Source organism: Notolabrus celidotus, chromosome 3 (genome assembly GCF_009762535.1).
Source record: "Notolabrus celidotus isolate fNotCel1 chromosome 3, fNotCel1.pri, whole genome shotgun sequence".
Classification (NCBI taxonomy): domain Eukaryota; kingdom Metazoa; phylum Chordata; class Actinopteri; order Labriformes; family Labridae; genus Notolabrus; species Notolabrus celidotus.
This window is the reverse complement of record NC_048274.1, coordinates 28,968,431-28,989,931: the sequence shown is the minus strand read 5'-3', so window position 1 is coordinate 28,989,931 and position 21,501 is coordinate 28,968,431. Positions and strand designations below refer to the sequence as shown.

At 41.8% G+C, this 21,501-nt stretch overlaps 1 protein-coding gene and 1 long non-coding RNA gene across 2 annotated transcripts in view; one reads left to right on the top strand and one right to left on the bottom strand.

Annotated features, from left to right (window-relative positions):
* si:dkey-205h23.2 (CUGBP Elav-like family member 4) overlaps positions 1–21,501 on the bottom strand; it is a 145,995-nt gene that overhangs the window by 10,408 nt on the left and 114,086 nt on the right. Inside the window, 7 exon segments of the mRNA XM_034680887.1 lie at positions 3,043–3,186; positions 6,476–6,553; positions 7,144–7,206; positions 8,360–8,509; positions 9,805–9,949; positions 10,922–11,065; positions 20,243–20,322. Coding sequence (XP_034536778.1) covers positions 3,043–3,186; positions 6,476–6,553; positions 7,144–7,206; positions 8,360–8,509; positions 9,805–9,949; positions 10,922–11,065; positions 20,243–20,322 — 804 coding nt within the window.
* The window catches only part of LOC117810896, a 111,846-nt gene that overhangs the window by 82,839 nt on the left and 7,506 nt on the right, over positions 1–21,501 (top strand). Inside the window, exon 4 of the long non-coding RNA XR_004630874.1 lies at positions 10,887–11,089. This is a non-coding gene — a long non-coding RNA (uncharacterized LOC117810896). The remainder of the gene's footprint in view (positions 1–10,886; positions 11,090–21,501) is intronic.

The following is a 21,501-nucleotide window of genomic DNA, read 5'->3' as shown; positions in this document are numbered from 1 at the left end:
ACTCACACGTTTTCAAGATGAAGCGGTCCAAGTTCTTGGAGGCCTAATAACTTATCCCCTTTAATGCACAGTATCTTGTGCCTAATTTGTTAACGTCTTACAAAAGAGCCCTGGGGCTTCTGCTATAAAAAGGAGGAAGAAATGAGTAAGAAAAGAAGTCCACAAAAGAATCATGGGTTAAATAGCTGTTTTTCAGCCAAGATCTTAATTACTAGCCCAGAAAAATAAGCCGGTCAGACTGATGAGGTCACTGCCCTTTGTCCTTCCCCCTTGTTGACTGACGGGTAGTGATAGCGAGAGGCATATGTTTAGAGGAGAGCTTACAAAAGCGATGGTGAGGGGGGTGGGGGGTCTTGAGATGGACAGTATGAGACAGACGCTGGGAAAGAGAGGAAGGAGAGAAGCCTCATAGACATGCCATGTTGAAGGGAAAGTGAAAAGAAAGCCAATCCTGGGAGTCTCTCTCTCTCTCTCTCTCTCTCTCTCCTCTCTCTCTCCTCTCTCTCTCCTCATCTCTCTCTGCCTGCCTGCCTGCCTGCCTGCCTGTCTCCTGGGTGCTGCTGTCCAACTGAATCAACAGCAAGGCCCACACCAGTCTATTATTATCTCTTTAAGCCCATGGATTCCACCTGCACTGCCTCCACCCTGATGAACTGGTTTGCTATGTGGGAGGTGAGAGAAGTGAAGGGGAGTGGGTGGTGGGATGCTGCTTGGTGCCCAGCTGGAGGAGTGAGGGGGGTTCTGGGAAGATGCTTGTCTCTTGGGTAAAGGAGTCTGAGAATGGAAGACGGAATACATAAGGATAGTGTGATAGAAAGGGTGATAAATGAATATGAGGCGACTGGTCTTTAAGATTTAAGAGTACCAATAAAGGAGCGAAAAAAGGGAAACAAGACCATCAGAAATACAATCGATTATTCCTCCATGACGCCTGCTACTGCTGCCGCTGAGTCGGCAGACCAGACAAAGACTACTGTGAAGGTTTTCATCAGGCACTACAAACATACAGCGGAGGATCAGCAAATATAGATAGATAGATTCTAGACAGAAATATAGAGATAAGATGTGCTGCTTTGGATATAGCGGTTCCCTCAATTGACAAAAAACAGAATTTCCTCACACTAGCTTTATGGATTTATGTATTTTTGAAGTTTGCTTCAATGTAATGCAAAAATGTTGGGATTCAAATGTCAGATAACTTCTCTAACATTTGGTTTAAACTGTGGCTGTGCTGATATATTTGTTACAAAACGTATGCAGTGAACTAATCACAGAAGAAAGTCATGTTGCCGCTATTTTGCTGTTTTTCACATTGGGGCCAAATATTGTTTTGTGCAAGTCTTAAGTGCAGTGTTTGGGTTGTTTTTAGGGGACACGAGTTTGGAAGGCATATCTGTTATTTTAGTGACAGGGGTTGAATTAGCTCTGTAATAATGCAGCGCAAGCTAACGCTACAGAGCTGTTGAGAATAGCTTTGAGAATAACATCTCATCTAACATTGCATGTGTATATTATATGCTAACTATAATATCCACCTTAATCCTCGTTCCCATGATACCTTGTGTAACTTATAGGTGTGACTTCCAGTGTGTGCTGTCACTCAATACAGAATCAGCATTATCCACGGCAGCAGGACTTTTACCCTGGCTATCAGAGCGATTCAGAGGCTAAGAATGAGGGAACTTCATCTATAACACCTTAAACAAGTGAATGTGATCATTCCTCTACCTTCTCTTATCCAGGGATTGGAGGAGGATATAAAAAAATGGCCTCAAATATTAGCATTTTTAGCTACTTACCGACAGCAAGGCAGTGAACAACCTGGAAAGCTCTGAGGTGTAATAAGGTCCATCCGTACTCATCAAGCTCACCAAGTGTTACAACACAGTTCATAATTACTAAGGCATGAGACCATCACAGCTGTAACTTAGTTTGTTGTATTATGTGGCCAAGGCTGTTTGGTTTTGTCTGTGCATGTATTCAGCTTTACTTTCTGAAAACATCTAGAAATAGCTGGCCTTTTTTTTTTTTTTTTAGCTGAATCAGAGAATTCTATTTACTCCACACATATAGTCATACATAAAAAATTTTTTCACTCATGTTGCCCTGCACTTCATGCTATAAACAGCCTTTGCAGTACTCCCTTATTTATACAGACAGTATTTTCTAACCTCCTTGTCTGCAGGTATGCAATGGAGACTTCATAACTTATCACAGGGAAAATTATTTTTGTCTTAGGATTATGTTCAAAACACTGCTGTTCATGCCACAAATTTAGCTTTGACTGATTAGTAGTAGTACAACCAGAAACAGAGCAACAGGTACCAGAACGCTGCATGGATATCTTTGAAAATAAACCTCTAATGTAGTTGAACATCTGCTACAAAGAAAGAAGGGGAAAAAAAGCAGTATTTGCCAAATTGAAGATTAACTCTTTCCAAAACAACTGCCATTGGTGGTTAGCCACTGGGAGAAACTATCATATCTCTACTTCTGCTACATCAACAGAACCCTCACCCGTAATGATTTGTACAGTAGCACACCGGAGAACAAGGTGGATAGAGAGCACTTTTGGAACCAACCCCGCAATGACTCATCGGAATAAATATTTTCAGCTAGCAGATGGCCCCGGCTTCTTCCTCTTAATTAGAGTCAGATGACTCCAACATTCTGTTAACAGCTGATTACACTGATTGTCACATGGACCGTTGTTGTGTGTCATGCAAGGCAGATGTCAATCAAGATGTGACGGGCCTCACCCACACTCTCTCAAGGAGTGGTCTAAGCAACAAAAGGACTGTTTATTAACTTAATGAATTTCACTCTGATGTTTGTGCATACTAAATTGAACTCTTAACTTTAGTTTCATGTATACAGACTTGAATGATTCCAGTAGACACGTTTCAAGAGGCTTTAGTGCCTTGTTACACAGTCCCCTTTTTTTGCTGTCACATACAGTATGCCTGTGTAAGGGATGCATGAGGGTATATTTTCAGATTTTACTTAGTTATTTTTTATCTTCGCTGCTGATTTATCACTCACCAAAACATTTGCTCTGATTGGTCGCTCGGTCCACAAAGACTTTGGCAGAGATGACGTTGCCAAAAGGCAGGAACATTTGCATGAGCTCCGCGTCTCCGAACTCCTGGGGCAGGTGATAAATAAACAGGTTGCAACCTTCTGGCCCTGTGATGAGAGAAAGACAACAGGATGGTTACACAGAAGCATAAACAGGGGATGCCCAGTGAGAGAGAGAGAGAGAGAGAGAGAGAGGGACCAGCCACAATAACACAAGTGGAAAAAATGACTCAATATAACAATAAGAGACAATAATCCAAGGAACGCAGGGGCCATGTAAACACCCAAATCTGACTATGCCACCTGTGGCACAATATTTGTTGTCTAAATCTAGTTATGGTGCCACGTGGCAGTATTATAAGGTCACATATTTTTGCGGTTTCCATTTGAATCCTCTCAAAGAACTCTGTTTTGCATAATAACCATGCAGAAAGGTGGCACTTTGGATTTCATATTATGCACTTAAATTTGACTGTTGTATCAGAAAATATACTGGCAATAGCAGTGCACGTGTAAAGAGCCACAGAGAGGCAGAGACAGAGGTAAAAGAGAAAAACAGCCAAAGATAAAAACAGAGACACAGGAGGAAGAACAAAAGTACAGAGGTAGAAAGGGAGATAAAGATTAAGACGGTTTACTCCGAGAAAGAGAAACTCTGAGACAGAGGAAGAAAGAGATTGTGAGGCGGAGGAGGAGGAGGTAGCTCATAAGCCAAGTTTTTGTCCCAATTACTGTGTGACAGTAGACTGTCCTCCAATCTCTCTCCATCACTCCACACTCATCTGCCTGGCTGCCACATATTGTACAGACCAATCAGGATAAAGGAAGGAATGAACATAGGAGAGACAGAGAGAGTGAAGCATGGACAGCAAAAGAGAGAGAGAGGGGGAGAGACAGAGACAGAGAAAGAAAGAGATGTGATGGACTCAGGGACAGTATGCTTGCAGCCGGCTGCCTGGCTAGCATTCTCTCCTGTCTCATTGCTCAGGGTGATAGCATGACGAGATGAGACTGGGGCTTGTGAGAAGGCTGATAAGAGAGCTGCAGTGGTGGCTGGCTTTAGTGCTGCTATGCCTCGCTGAGATAGAGGACACACACACACACTCACACACACACTCACACACACACACACAGGTTGACAGAAAGGAGATTTTTTTTCTACAAACAGTTAAAGGCTGAATCTCATTTCTGTCTGTTTAGGTTTAGGCGTCTTCCAGAATTCATTCTTTGAAGAGAAGTGGCTTGTTGCAGGGAAAGAAATGCCTGAAATGGTTGTGTAAGGACGGTTGATGGGTTTAGTTTACCACATACTTGTTCACAAATTCTCCAAAATCACAATACTTGTGTCTTTTAGTGATTGCATGAAGTAAAAGTGCAGACATACTGCTAGATACAAAATAGTGACATCAGAGCAGAGGTGGCAGGAGTTGTAGAGTGGGGCCATCTTTTTTCCACTCAGCTGAACAGATGAAGTAGTAAAGAATAAATGTTGATGTTGCAACAACAACTTGAAGCTGACTGGTTTCACCTGAAGCAATGATGCAACAAAATATTTTTTACAGTGTGCAACTTAAATTGTACATCTTTTATTTTCTGTGAAAGTTGCAAAACAATAAGATGCAAATGGCATAATGATCCGAATGCATATGTTGAAAGCTTTATCTGCATTATTAAACATCAGACACATTGCTGCATGACTTGTATGGACAGCTAGAATTAAAAATGATTTTTACAAGTGCAAAGTTGATTATTATTTACTTTTAAAAAGTGAGCTGATTCAATTCAGAAAATCTGAACATTTAATTAAAATCCGATAAGTTGCCTTAAGTTGAGTCACTCACACAAACAAAACAGAGCTTGAAAATACCTTGGTGTGTGAATTGACAAATAAGTTAACGTTCAAGACCTCTGGTGCTCAGTCCTCGTCTCTGAGGCTGGAGGCTTATGGCCGCATGTGCTACTATTAGAACGACAATCCTCAACCTCAGTGTTGGAGGAGTTGTGAGTATTGAACTCCATTTTTAAAATGGGAGGATAATTTGAGGCATCAGAGAAGACTACATTATTCAGATATCATATTTCTTTTGGTGGAACAATACCTGTCTGTGAGGCATTCGACCAAATGCTCTTGAACTGGGTCACTTTAATGCCAGCACGGACAGATCAAGTGAAGTTGGCATACAGTTCGAGTTGTTTGTCCACCTTTAAAGTCTCTATAACATGCTCTATCTCATGTAGGTGTATGTGCTACAACTCTCTAAAACATGTCATATCTGTGAAATATTTTTAAAGACTATGGTGAGGATTTATCTGGTGGAAAATATGTTTTTGGATTTGGGTGGGTTGCTTTGTGGACAAAAACACACACAGACTTGGAGAATGTATTGTGGAAATTGTTAGCTCTCAGAGGGAGGTTGAAGCTGAGGCTTGACTGTGCCTGTGTATTCCGGTTTAGGTGTCTCTTGTTAAATGGCAGGGCTGCAGACTGTGGCAGTGGACTGAGACAGGCTGGGAAAGCAGCCAAAACCCGGAGGAGCCCACAACTCAGACAGGCCACTGGCTCAACCAAGAATAGCTCTGGGTGTTTGTGTGGTGAGTGTTTGTGTGTGGTTGGTAAAGACTGTTTGTGTGTCTGTGTCTGTGTGTATGTGCTACCATGACTTTTATAATTCTTGCTAATGATTAAAATGTTCCGGGGTAGAAGTGAGAAATGGGATGTCCTAAATAACTGTCTGCTTCTTTTCCTGTGGTGTGAAGTTGCGTCTGCATGTAAAGAAAATAAGTTGGTGTCTATCTTTACTACTATACATTTCCATAGATTTCTTCGCTGTGACCTCAGCATGCACTCTCACTACAGAGAAAAAAATCTGCAAACACAATCTTTTCCTCCAGGCAACGTTGGAAACACTCAGTTTCACTCAGAGTTCGTATACTGAATATTCATGCCACTCTACGCTGTCTCATACAATCATATAGATGAATAATTGAGAGTGACGAATAGCTTCAAAAAGAGTGATTTACCATCACAGTATATCCTGTACTTTATAACATCTGATGCTGTGGCATAAGAACGAACACTACAGCAGGAATGGTAATAAATGATTATGCATGCAGCTAATTAATCTGATGAATATTTATAACCACTTAAACACATTGTAATGGACTGATTAAGCAGTCCAACGCTGCGAGTTTGAATTAGTGCAGTTTTTGAATAATGACAGAGTAACTTTCCATCTCACTGCTAATGTTCTTCTCTTTAAATGGGGAGCCTTTTTCTCACATTTTCCCCAGCCAGCTTTTTCCCTCCCTCGCTAATTCAAAGCAGCACAGCTACATTAGAATGGAACACAGCAATTATCACCTTTTATCTTGGGTGGGCGCGCTCGCTCGCTCTTACCTTCCCTCTGTTGCTGGGGAATGATGGTTGGTTGCTGGGGGAACGCTTGGCTGATTGGCGCATAGGCGGCAGGGTAGGCTGCTGTTGCAAAGGGAGAACCAGAGTGGAATTTTTCACATCTCCATTTTCATATTTGACACAACAAAACTCAAATCATTATTCCATTGTTCATTTGCGTCCTCTTTAGACATTGCATAAATAAATTGCATTATGACTGGGAGCCGGGGCTCGTTCAGCTGTGGTTCACTACACAAAGAGTACGGCGAAGAGGGGAGTGGAGTGTGGTTCAGCTAAGCAGGCACACAAAGAAAGAGAGGGAGACTTACACTGTGTTAATGAGAGCTGATGTCAGGCAGAAAGCAGCAGTTATGATAGGTCTATGTCACCTCTTATGTGGGAGGTTATGCAAGGTTCAGATTCTCAGCTCTTGGTGTACTTTAAGAATTAAGATCTTTTTTTATGTGTGGGTGTATAATCAAGTCCACTGAAAATCCTTTTGCAATCCTAATGTAAAGTAGTCTAATCCGGGAGAAAATTGGCTGGTCGTCCGGCTACCTCCATACCTGTCATAGTGTCTACTGATGTGACAAACAGAGCCGGAGAGGGAAAAGGGAAAAGAGACAGATGGAGGAAGTGAAAGAGTAGAGGAGGTAAGAGAGACAGATCACCTGCGTAGTGTTGGACGCCAGCATAAGCCTGTTGGAGAGGGTCGGTCACCGTTGGACTCTGTGCTGCAGAGAGACAGATAGGGAGACAGAGAACGGATGGTGACAAAGCTGAAAATAGAAGAACAAGACACAGAGAGGACAGAGGATGGTCAAGACAGAAGAGAGAGAGTTATAGAGAGAATGTTAAAGAGCATGACAGAAATTGAGAGCCATCAGGGGGTTAGATCACACAGGGAGTGGGAGAAATTTGGGTTGTCAACTCTCCGTTCTTCAGAGAGCCTGTTCGCCCCAGATGTTTGCATCAAATATTAACAACATGCCAAACAAACCACTTTGTAGTTCATTACAATTGCAGCTGCCTCTGCATAATGCAGAAACGGGGGAGTGTGTGTCTGTCAATTCTTCAAGAATCAGTCTCGGGCAACATTAAGAAGCCGAGGACGTGGCTGAGACACATCAAATTAACCATAATGGACTGATGGATGAACTGATGGATTCATCATGATACTGGGGCTGGCTGCTCGGAAATCTGCCAAAGACACTGTTGATTAACCCTCAAGCCTGAAACGCTTCAGTTCAGATCAGAAAAAGATGTGACGAGAGTGTCAAGTATAAAGAAGATTTGTCAACTTTTTAAGCTGTACCATGTGATTTCATTTGATTAGTCACTCCTGATATATCTAACTCACATTGTGGTTGAAGCGGCTCAGCTTGTAAGGTGCCGCAGAGACTAAATGGGGCTGTGCTTGCGACGCGTCTTGCCATTAAATCAAAATCAAAGTTCAAAGTAGGTTTACTATTTATTAACAAACACTCAAAATAAATCAATATAAAAAAAGATCGAAATAAACAATGAAAATGACGATGACGGTGGCGGTGGCGGTGGCGGTGGCGGTCAACAAAAAATACTCAACCCCACTCACCCTCTATGTGTGTACCCCCACCCCCAACTGAACAGGTAGATAAAAGGTAAACCACCCATGAACCCAAAACCGGAAATGAAGTAAGCAATAAAAAAGGAAATAATCATGGTTAACGAGTAAGATAGAAAATCATCATTATGGCCCCTACAGTGGTATTTAGGTGATGTAATACTTCAGATTAAGAAAAACGCTAGAGTTATCAAATATTTACAGATCACCATCAACACATCACTACTTTCGTGGTCTGAGCTCCTATAAAGGTAGATCTTATATCTCTTATATCACCGGCTCACCTGGGTATGGATGGATACCGTTAGTGTAGATTGGCTCGGAGTTGGGCTGCCCGTTGCTTTGAGGTGGCAGTGCGCTGAATCCGTTGACCCCGATAGGTGCGGCTATGCTGGGCACGGCTGTGGCAGAGATGCCGGGGGGTGTGCTGGTGCCTACAAATGGATACAGAGTCATTATGGACACTGCAGGGTGCACGCTTTACATGCTTCACACTCCAAAATAGAGGTACAAGAGAAGTGTATTTTTGTGCTGAAATTTTCTCACAAGTGTACTACTGTATAACAGGCACATAATGGGCCCTCATGAGCATAAATGTGGACCCTTTGACCCACCATGAAGTGTAGCTTGGTCCAAATTGGTGCCAGTTCAGCCTGAACTAATGGTACAGTTGCTAAAACCAGTAAAGGGAGCACACTGATACATGTGTGAGGGTGGCACAGGGGAAAATGCACTTGTTCACCAAAGAAAAGGGAACTCTAAAGTAGATGGTCAAAGCGTTTCCTCATTATTATATTTTTCTAGAAAGGTATATTTTTGTCACCTTAGGTACTCTACTGCAATTTCAAAGGTACAAAGAGCATGGTACGACAGAGAGTTGAAAGAAAATATTCCAAATGTCGGGACCGTGCTCCCTCTTTGAACTGGCTTTCCTTCTTGTTCTGATATTCAAAGTCTGTCACCTTGTCACTGCCCTTTTGTGCCAATGGCTTTTTATTATTTCTCTAATCCAGGTGAAGGACATTTAAGTCATGTAGGATTATGTTTGATAAGCATTACCTGGTATATGTAGGACTTGTGGATTACAAATGCCAGGTACAGCGTCAAGCCACTTTATTTAATACATTTGCAATGACCCTGCCTTCAGGCTGCCTGCCTACTTAGTGTCGAGCCATCAAAGCTCCTCATGACAAGGGCCAAAAAAGATAGGTCAGACCGGGGTCCTGGATTATCTCACACAAATCTTTGCTCTTATATTGTATAAGCCAAGGACTCTGCATCCAAAGTCATCGGATTGGCTGTCGTCCCAGAAAACACACACTGTCACAGAGACATGGAGGGAGAGCGCGACAGACAGAGACGAGATAATGAGAGAGAGGAAGAGAGAGAGAGAGAGGCTATAATGTGGCTGCCAATGAGTGTCAAGGAATGCTGTACATCTTCTCCAGTCATGTCTCACTCAATATACGGCTCTGCTTACGCTAATTTAACACTGGCAATGTCTGCTTTCTGAAAATGGACCCCGCTTCTTAATAAATGTAACAAGGGCAAAAACAGAAAGGCCTTGAATAAATTCATTACTGCTGCTTCTATAACTCTTACTAATGATACAAATGTTCTGGGGCAGCAGTCAGGAACTGTTCGAGCAGCCCTGCATGTGTGTGTGATCGTATTCCCCCCCACTCTTGCAGAAGTTATCATGTTTGTTTGCATGCTTATCTATGTATACCTGAGGATGGTGTCATAGGAGTAGCCACCAGGCCGTTGACATTGAAAGCTGCCATTTGCTGCATTTGCGCGGCAGCAATGGCCGCCATGGGGTTCAGGTAGGACCCTTGTGTTGCTGCCATCAGGGCTGCTTGCTGTTGCATCATCTGCTGTTGGATTAAAGAGCAGTGGGGAGAGAGGCAAGTGGCAGGAGAGGGATGGAGAGAAGGACAGAAAAGGAAAAGGAGGGTGAAATAGCCGCAGGACCAGAGCGTGTTTACTCTCACATCTCTGTTTGCTTGGCCCAGGCCTTGTTCTTCAACAGAGTGGTCTGTGTTGCCCTGCAGCGTTGCAGCCACTGTAACCCAGCTCTGGCCTTGTGCTCATTACACTGACACGAAATGAAGGCTGTGCAGTATGCTGCAGACTATGTATATATATATATAAGAAGTGTGTGCATATGTTTGAGAAAAAAAAAGGTGCGACGGCAGAGTTAGTGAAGAGAGTGTGCGTGAGTGGGCGATTCTCACCTGTCAGGAGGAGTTGTTAGCTACTGTGTAAGTGCAAAAAACTCACAGACTTCTAGCCAGGCCGGGACTTTCATGCATGAATTTGAAAGCAGGGGGTGGGTGAGCTTGCTGGGAAAGGGGGTAGGTGGTGATGGGTGTGAGGCTGGGAAAGGGGTAGGTGGTGATGGGTGTGAGGGTTTTCAAGTAATTACATGCACCAATGTCTAAGTGTAAAGTTATATGTGGCAGTAGAAGAAATTCTGAAGAAGCAAGGCTTGGGTTGGCAGTTTAAATTAAAAGAAGTCAGGAAATATAGAAGTGGAAGTGAACATGAAATGGATGCTTACAACTGTAGGAAAGTAAAACTGTAAAGTTCTGGGCATATATGATAAGCAGCTGTTCAAACGAAGGGATGAAAAGACACACTATAAAAAGCAGTGCAGCATTTTCTGTGAACTCCGTAAATGTGGACTCTAACAGCCATTTAATCATGTGAATCACTTAAGGAGTCGTTCCCCGGGAGTGTCGCATGCCTAGTGGGAGAGATAGTGAGTTCAGACCTGAAATCATAACAGTTTTTGTTTTCTTTTTAAAGCTCACCGTCTCCTCCCCCGCCGGGCTGAGACTTACAGCATGTGAGTAGGCGCCATAGGCCCCAAACTGGATGGTCATGGGACTGAAGATGCCGAGCTGGCCCGCCATCTGGTGCATCCTGCGCAGGGTTCTCTCCTTATCTGTGTCTGCAAACTTGACCACCAGACTGGACGAGGCACCCTAGAATAACACATACATCACAAGGTTAGTGAAAAACGCTGCTAAACTTCAGGAAAAGTTTCACAGACAAGTCCACTTTTTCAATTTGCACAGTTTAAATTTCTTCATAAAAATGGTTTCGTGCATACTTTTGCAGTGTATCATCGCTCTTTTTTATGGATGCCTGGAGATTAACAATTAAAAATAAGCTATAGAAAAAAGAAACACAAAACCAAACAAAAAAAGAAATCCAGAAATAAGTCAAAAAAGCTTTTTTGGCTGTCAAACTTTCAACGAAATAGTCCAACTAACGACACAAACTCTTACAAGTTTCATGGTTACTTTCACTCAGAAGTGTTTTGCAAATTGCACCTGCCACTTCAGCTGGCCAACCAGTAAATGAGCTGGTGTTTGATCGCCAGAACTAACTGGGACAACATCCTTAGACTGAATAAGTAGTTATCCACAGAGGAAGAGTACAACAGCAAAACAACACACTCTGTAACCACATCAGTTTGCCAAAATCATTTAAAATGCCTATCTATCCAATGCCATTGTAACCGAGTGTCTACTATATCCCTGAAAGACTCTGAATCTAGTCAGTATGACTTCATTATACTGTAAGTATGCACATATATGAACATATTTAGCACTTCAACCAAAGCCAAATATGCTATTTAGAAAAAAACATCATCAGTGCATTACATTTGCATCTTTTAATGTGTGCTAGAAGCTTTTCACAATGTTTGCGTTACAACAAAATGTTACCTCCATAAAAACAATGTATAGCTGCATGATTCTCTATGTAACTATCAAGGACAATGCAGTGAGACTTGTGTAATTTCTGTCAACTCGTGTCCAGTTCAAACCTCATCCAGCCTTTGAGTTCTTTATATCTAAGCCTAGAAAGCCAGCGTGTATGAGAAGTGGGAAGTGTATGTTCACCTCCCGTGACTGCGGTCATTTAGCTGTCAGCGACAAATGGAAGAGAATAGTGAGTGATATTTGCTTTGGTGAACTTTCAAACTCCAGTGTATACACTGGAAGTGAACTGTGATCCTAACCAGATCCCACAGGAGTCCCAGTCCCCCACTGGTGAAGCTCCACTGAATACAGTCCTGGGTAATTAGGTCTGACAAAAGCCTTCGGCATGTGGAGGGCGAAGTATTGACTAATGGCTCTGCCTTATGGCAGATATAGTTCCGTATTGATGTCCGTGCTCCTGAGTTTGCATCCAATTAAATCATTTGAGAGACAGAGACCAGAGTCAGTTCCTCTTGTGACATCCATGCAAGGGGAGACGGAGGGAGAGGGACTGCGAGTGAGTGAAAGACAGACAGAGAGATGGATACAGAGAGAGAGAGAGAGAGAGAGAGAGAGAGAGAGAGAGAGAGAGAGAGAGAGAGAGAGAGAGAGAGAGAGAGAGAGAGAGAGAGAGAGAGAGAGAGAGAGAGAGAGAGAGAGAAAGAGAGAGAGAGAGAATGAGGAGGCTGCCAGGCAGAGAAAGCAGCTACAGATACTGTCAAGAGGACCAGACTCCTATTTAATTACAGGCGGTGCATGCTGGGAAAGAGCACAGAGCACCACCAGGACAGAAGGACACAGGCAGCCAGGGGGCAGTCAGGATATGATTAGTAAGATCATAAAAGCAAAGACATGCGGAGAAAAGGACTCCATAATCACAACTTGGATTCATCTCTCACAAAATGTCTCATCCTGACAGGGTCAGAACAAATTCAGACTTTGATTTAGATTTCCATTTTTTCTTTGGGAGACGGGGTCTGAAATGTGAGTGAATAGCAGGAGACAAAATGACATGAAATGATGAGGCTGACCAGAGTGAGTGATGCCCCGTACACCTGTTTTTGTGTGATTCCCTGTGTGAGAAATTGAATTTGACAAAGCTAGGCAGAGCTGCTCCACGGGCTCAACTTTAAGCTTGAGTGCTACCTACATGAGACACATTACTAAAGCAGAGCTATCCAGACAGAAAATAAGAGAAACAAACGCATGCCCTGTGAAGCTGAATAATGCAACTCCACATTGAGAGAGTGTGTATTCAGCCACTGCACAAACATCTTCTTAGTCTCACTCTTGTGCAGCCTTACTTCATGCTATTTAGTAGTAATTCATACAAAAAAAATGTGTCCTATATTTGTAGGCACTTCATGAAATTTTAAGCAGGGACAGCTAAGCAATCGTGCCACGGAGAGGGCAGTTTGCCAGGGTGGTCTCGTGCTTTGCAGTTTGGGTAGCTACTGCAACAAATCTTATGTAACATCTAGTCATATATCTATTCTGCCAGAAACCTGACATTCTTTTCTTCTTTTGTTTTTTTTTACTTTATTCTAAATTATCAGTAAGCATTTTAAACCTCATATTTCTCTTAGCGTCTGTTTTTGTTTTTATCAATTTCTTTTCTAATCCAAATATGCATTTTTTCAATTTAAAAGATAAACAAGTTCTTGTTCAGTGGCTTTGCAAGTAAGCTCCAACTCACCCATGTGAAAAGTGTCAAACAAACATTCTATTAACACTACCAAGAGAATGTGCTGGCTGTAGATAACTGCGAGAAACAGGCCGGGCAGTGGGGGGAAAAAAGCATCAGCATGGCCCCCAAGGACAGTGTGTCTCAGATGGGATCCTATCAGAGCCAGCCAGCACCCCACCTCAGGCCAGAGGAGACCCATCTGGTGTTTCTCCCTCGATATCATTTCAATTAGTTAAATCAATACTCGGACGTGGCGGCGTTAACGGCACAATTTCTCCCTTTCTAATTTCATTTCATCCCACCTCCTGACCTTTCTCAGTTCTTTCTCAACTTTGTGGGCCGGTTGTGGGGACGGGGCTGTTGGATTTAATGAGGCTGGCACTGAGCAAACATCCTCCTCCAGCGTTGTTGCTCAAGCCTGCCTACAGCACTGGCGCCTGGCATTTAGATCACATTCATTTTCTCTGCATTGTGTGTCTGTGTATTCTTACATTCATTTAATACCTCATGAAGAATGCATTGGGGACTGTGAATGCCCAAGGCTGCCTGTACTCACTGCACCATGACTCAAGAGTCTGGCCTGGTCTGACTTGTCCCAGCAGAGAGCTCTGCTGTAGATGACAGCACAGGAGGAGACCCAGTGTGTAGAGTCTACACTGAACAGACTTGGCATTCTCACTAAAGCACAACAACATCCTCGGCAGGTGTTGTCAGCTCTGTCACTCACGTCAAAGCATAGCATTTCTGACTTTGATAGCTTAAAGCCAAAATATCCCCTTGAAAATAAAAAATAGCATTTTTTATTTATTTCCCTCATCCCTGAACAGGAGGATTTCATATACCAAAATATCAAGCAGATGTATTCTGACTAGATCCTTTATCAGAAAAACAGATTTCCAGGTGATATCACCCTGACGGATCAAAAGTTTTCTAGCGGTATAACAATTGGTAATACGTGGACAGGTAATGAAGGAACAGGTGGCAGCAGACAATAGGCACTGGATGCAAAGCAGCGGCATCCTCACTGGAAGCAGAAAATCACAAGCTGACAAACAAACAGAATAATAACCTCTGCCGGCACGACTCCCATACCTGGAGCGAAAATGAATTCACTGAATTTGATAAGGGCCAACAGGGAGCCTTCACTTTTGACAGGTACAACTAAGGAATTTGTCACGGGTTCAAAAACTAATCTAATTTCTTGAACATTGCACTTGACTTGTGAAAATCTCCCATATTGGATTTTGTATGGGCCACCAAATGTGTAGATGGAAAAATACACAACAGTAATTGAGGGATTAGAACTGAACTACTGCAGTGAAATGGAATTACACTTTTATCTCGGCAATACTGGGATACAAAGACACTGGTGTTAAGTGTGTAACAACAGGTAAACACACACTCATCTTCCATCCTCTACAGAGGCTTACAGCAATGTAATATTACAACACACTCATTGAAGGGAAAACTGTCACTTGGAAAAGCATATCAATGATTCTGTCTGCCATATTCTGCAGAAAGCTTCTTCTGAATGACAAACAAAACTTCTCAAGTTGTCGACAGACTTGCAGACTTTTAAAGGCTTAATTGAGAATCTGTAAGAAATTAATTGAAAACACCATAACAAGTTTGTTGGTAATTGGATGCGCCCCCTGTGGGCTCTGTATTCAACTCTCTGAACCTTGCTACATCTCTGATAGCCTCATGGGAGGACTGTTTCTCATTAGCACTGGATGATGCTGTCTTGGTCCAGCCGTGCTGTCCACCACATACTGCTGCAGCTGCCGAGCCCACCGCATCAAGCCAAACGGCACAGAATCAGATAACTGTCATTCATACCGCTGTTTTCATTTTGTCTGTGCTGCATCTTGTGACTAAGAGTTTCCACAACAATACACGAGGAGAGCAAAAACACAAAACTCCATGTAGTTTTTCAGCTACAAGGTTCTGGAATAGTTTCATGCAGCGTCTGATGAATCATGGGCAACAATGACAATGCTCTCTGGCTTGGCTTTATCTCTCATTAATCCAGAACCATAGCATGACACACACGCACTGCCTTGTTTCTGCCAGCATCGGTGAGCTCCACAGACCCTGTCAGCCATGCTGTGACACTGAACATGACAATGTCTGCAATTTGCTGGATGTTGTCTGCCTGCCCCCGGCTCTGCCATTTGAAGTTCTGCCACCTGTACCTCTGCAGCCCTTACTGTAGTTCAACAGCTGAACTGGTGAGAGAGTGCCTGTTCTGTCGCCCAATCACCGTTTAAGTTAATTTTGGAAGCACCTGCAATCTGCAATAAACATCAATTAAAGCTATGACCCGATCTATCAGCGCGTGCCCTTCGGTGGCATCCCCTTGCCCTTAAGCTTCATTAGAGCCTTTCATTTTGGGCCAGCATATTTTGGTGCAGGTATTATTTATGGCATGCGTGTGTGTGCCAGGTAACACAGATGCTGCAGAGAGAACATTAAGAGGGAGAGAGAGACGGAGAGAGATTGAGAGACAACTCTTTGTTCAAGGTTCATCCAGACCTCACAGCTGGCAGCAGGCAGTGAGCTGAGCAGCCCACTCTCTGAATCCTGCCTCCTGTTAGTCTGTTGTTGACGACATGTGGCAGTGATATTATCCAAATTAACTGCATCCCCCATCGGTACCCAAGCCTTAGTTGGGTACTAATGGCCACCTTGCCTATTAATCTGAGTGGAAGTTGGATTTGGGGAGAGGAGGATAACAGGTGCAGGGATAGAGGGAGAGAGATATGGATAATATAGATTATTAATGAAGTTTTGGATGGCTCTTGATCTGCCCCAGGTCTGTTTGGGGCTCCATATGTTGCCTTGGCTAGTTGTTCTGCAGGAGACCTCAGGTGGCTCAGTGGCCAGACCTAATGTGAATGAGTCAGTGCTGGAGTAGACATGTAAGAAGGGCGCAAAAAGTTGTCAACATTAGCCAAATATTGGTATGTCCAAGAAAGTAAAAATAAACAGCTTTAGATGAGTCCAATTATATAAATCTCCTGGATGTAAACATATTCTGTTGATTGAGTCAACAAGATAGTTTGAGTAGAAGGTAAATATCTTGATTATAATCAATTTCAATAAGAGGCCTGTCATAATTGTGCATGATGAGCGAGCAGCGTGATTATTCTTTCGCTCATGGCCCAGTGCTTATTAAATTTCAACCCTTGTGGTTTACATGCCAAAAAGTTTGGTCTCCACTGAGCACAACCACACACAAAGTTAAAGCAACTTCACCACTCATTTCCCTCCCTCACTTCTTCAATGTAATGCAAAATGAGGCGGCATCAAAAAGATGTGTAAATTACATCTGGCTTCCAGGACACTATCTGGCTGCCAGGAAGCGTCCGTAAATATTTATTGCGGAACATCAGTGAAGTGTGTGAAGGTGCGGATGTCTGCCAGCAAGAGTGTGTGTGTGTGTGTGTGTGTGTGTGTGTGTGTGTGTGTGTGTGTGTGTGTGTGTGTGTGTGTGTGTGTGTGTGTGTGTGGTGTGTGTGTGTGTGTGTGTGTGTGTGTTATGCGTGTGTGTGTGTTATGCGTGTGTGTGTGTTATGTGTGTGTCCGTGTGTGTCCGTGTGTGTGTCCGTGTGTGTGTCCGTGTGTGTGTCCAGATGCGCAGTTCTCTACACACACAGAACTGGCAAGGAGATGCTTGGAAATTCATCATTTTGCTTGCTTGAGCCTTTTCGGTGGCCTTGTTCGAGCCCGACAGAAGCATATCCAATTCATAATTAACTGTAGATTGAAACGAGTTGCAGGTTTGGTGGCCTCATTCTCCAACTAAACAAATCAACACTAGCTTATGCTTTTTCATGCATCTCATAACTACTGTTTAATGTATTCAAAGAAAATGCACATCTGATATGACCAGAGTGATTTTTGTACCACTCTCTTGCATTGCTCTCTCTTTATATGTTGACATCCCGTGTGATCCTGTGTAATGGTCAACATGTGTTGCACCAGAGCCTTGATTTGAGCAAGGTTTTTAGGCAATCTGGATTGCAGTTGAGCTGAGAGGGAAAAAAAACACCTGAACAATATTTCACTACATATATCAAGATAAATAACCTTATCTGTGTGAAGAAAAAATGGCAAGAGTTACCGGGAGACTGATAAACTGTAAGTGTCTCACAGTATTATGGACTTAATGTGGAAATTTCAGGAGTCAGTTTAAGAAGCAAAAGTGGCAAATCTGACCTCATTTTGAAGGTCCATCTTAACTGGTGCTTTTCAATATTATTGACTAACTTGTTAACCTCCCTTCCAGTCACTGTAATGAAGCCACCCTTGATAAGTGTTTTCAAGTGTTTTAAATGTTTAATATTCTTCAACAAAAATAGCACCCTGACAGGGGAAAAACTGTCACTGTAATAAATGAGCAATGATGAACTGTTTTTAGTCAGTTCACTTTGTTGTTACCTGAACCCATCCACATTGAAAACTATTCAGCAGCATTCATGTTATCCAGCTTTTGATGATGTTTTTATATCACTTTTATTTATCTTGGTGTAGAGTTAACTGTCCAGCCTTTCTAAAAAAAATAATATGGTAACAGCATATGAAGGGTCAGAAAGTTTGATTTTCTCAATTTACTTTTTGCATTAAATTCCTTTACCATACAATTAACTCGAAAGTTAAGGCCCCTAAATTGACACTAATCTTAGCATTCAGATTAAAAAAATTGTTAAAACTGTATATTTTTTTCCACAACTATTTCCTCATGCCAGTAAAGGACAAAAACAGATCAGAAAATAGCTGCGTTGGTTCTGCAACAGCTTTTCCCCCAATGCTGTGAGACTCCTGAACACGCTGCTCCCCTTTACATTCACCTCCACCTCAGACTGACCCCCCCAGCCCCTGTCCCAACACAGTGAAGGACCCTGGACAATCTTGACTCTGTTACATGTCACTTTATACTGACAATGACCACCACTGTGCCTTCTGTGGTTTAATTTAATAGTTGGCTGTTCTATTTATTCAATATATAAATATATATATCTATATCTATATCTATATCTATATCTATATCTATATATATATATATATATATGTATATATATATAGATATATCTATCTATATATCTATCTATCTATATATCTATATATATATATATATATATATATATATATATATATATATATATATATATATATATATATACATATTGCAATATTTGCACCCTGCACTACCTCACATACTGTTTTATCTATTTATCTGTTCACTCCATTATCCATATTTAGTTTACTTTAGTTAAACTCATATAGTCTGCCCTTTCTAGCCTGTCCTCATGTTGTTGTTTCGTCTTGTTTTCATATTCTGTCTTTGTTGTCAGTGTATTGTTTGTCTGTCGTTTATTTGCACTTGCACTGCTTTGCACATGCCATGTGAGAAACAAAATTTCGTCCAGCTGTATACAAGCTGTCCAGATGAATGACAATGAAGTTTGAGTTGAGTTGAGCTGAGTTGAGTTCCTGTGTACATCATGACTTAGAGCTTATTTTACTCATTTTACTCATTTATCTTACTCATAATTTAGCTCAAACTGACAGCTCTAATGCCAGTTAACATTGAACTTGCTATCAAAAAGTAGCCAGTAAAAGTTATCCATAACGGTGCTGCATTTGATCTGCAAATCTAAGAAGGGCAATAGTTGCTCTAGCATTGGTTAAGTACTATGCAAAATTGTAATAATCTGAAAGTAAATGCTGTTTCTATTTGAGATAAACTGAAATTAATTCAGAGCTGTTTAGTAATTGAACAGCAAGTAAAATTAAAAATCAACCTAAAACCAAACTCACACCAACAGCAACATCTTGCCATTTTTATTTTCTTTGCCCTTCCTTGTATATCTTCATTTCTAACTTTGAGGTAAAATAACATGGTATGCAGCACAGTGTCTCCTGAGAACAAACTCAAGGATTCATGTGCAGTGCAAAGCAATCATATCTTTAGAAGTCTGTGAGTGTAAACACTCTGTATCTGTCTACTTTTAAGGTAATCTGAAAAGGAGAAAGAAGTGGATATTGAGTGAAAGACAGATATGGAGCATGCAGCTGTGTGCTCTGAGGTGGCAGATGCTGACTGCAGGAATCTTTTGTGTGTGATAACACACAGAGAGGATGTTTGTGAGGGAGGGCTGTTGATGTGCTTTGAAGAGCCACCACTGTGTCTGCGTGAATATGTGTGCTTGTATAATTATAAATGTAAGTTCACACGTAAAGAAAATAGGTACATTGATAGATAATTGGCTTTCTGATAATTGTGTGTGTACCTTGTCTTGAAAAAATTGTTTAAAACTAAAACAAAAAGACATTGAGTATTATATTTCTTAAAGGAATACCCCCAGTTAGTGTGCATGTTGGATAAAAAAACTTAAGGGAAGACTTGTCTGTCTCTTGACTAAAAACAGATAAAAAGCCAAAAGTAAACCAGTCTTTGTTGTAAACTTTATCCCAGTCTACTTCAAAGATCCCATAAATCTGGGGCCAAACAGCAGGAAGAAAGAAACGTTCAACTGACTGTGCATCCTTTCATTCTCAACTGTCCACGTGAATTGTAAATGCAACCAAGTGCAACTGTATCAACATGAACTTGGCAGTACATTTTAATTGTGCATTCATTCCAAGTGGCTTCTTTGTTAGAAAAACACATGTTGTGAGTGTGTTTGCAGTGTGTTACTTACTGGCATAGTTTGTCCACCGTGTAAGCTGTTGATGGCGGCCTGTGCTTCTGCGTGGCTGGAGAACTTGACAAAGGCACAGCCTGCACACACAGAAAACAAGAGAAATAAGAGGGAGGAGCACGACATCAGAGAGATTGCATTGAAATTTGTGTTGGAGGGAGGAAGGGGAGCATTTATAACCATTGTTTTCATGTTATCCAGTTTGTTAATATTCCGCCATGTGTGTGTTCAGCGCATAGCTCTGAATAAATCAGTCTAATTGTAGCGAAGGCATTAACTGCATGGAACATCCTGTCCCTCGCCCATTTCTAATTCCACCCCCCTCTACTTTGGAGCATGGAGCCAAGGCATTTTACTACCCTGACTTGTTTGTGATTATTAATCTGTTTAATATTTACACATTGTGATTTGTGTGCAGTCACTCATAAAAGAGATTATGATGACAAAGGCAAAGTATTATAATCTGCCTATCTAACCGAATCTCTGCTCGTGTATAATTTCAGATGGAGGAGGGGCTTTGCTCAAGGGGCATTCAAATCAACTTAAGTCTGTGTGTGGTTAGAGCACAAAAGGGAAAGTCAACATGAAAAGTTGGCCGGAAGACGAGGGACCGGCTTTTGGCAGCGGTGTTCTGGATGTTCATCGCATTAACATTTCAAATGATGTTAAAAAATGATTTAAGTAGATAATAATAATGCACAATATGTTTTTAGAAGGCTGCATTTCCTAAGCATATGATTAAATAGTGCATCTGTGTGTAGGTAAGGGCAGAAGCTAAACCACTAAAACATAAAGAGAGAGGTAGTGAACTGAAATACAGTGGAGGTAAAATGTGGTAATTTTCCAAAAGCCATTAAATTAAACAGGAGCTATTTCTCTAAGCTTTATGGTCGTCAGAGACTTCACGAGGTATTCTGTTATGTCCTATTCTTATCCTTGCCTTCAGGTAGCTCATGTGTTAAGTCAAGAGATACCTAATTAACAAACTTGTGGATTAATTCTGCCCCTTTTTCATTAGCCAAGCAGCTCCGGTGCTCAGAAGCAGAAAGGCTTTTCAGAGTTTCATAAAGCTACTGATACCTATTCAAAATGGTAACATATACTAGTATACATCATTTGCAGTTGGTGGGCTAAGGAAGTGACCTGTCGTTTCTTCATCCAATAGCCTAAATGATAGTTTTCTCCAAAAATCAAAAATATTTAGCACAGGGAAATACAGTAGAGGGCTGTCTATCTGTTTTCAAGCCACACACTAAATA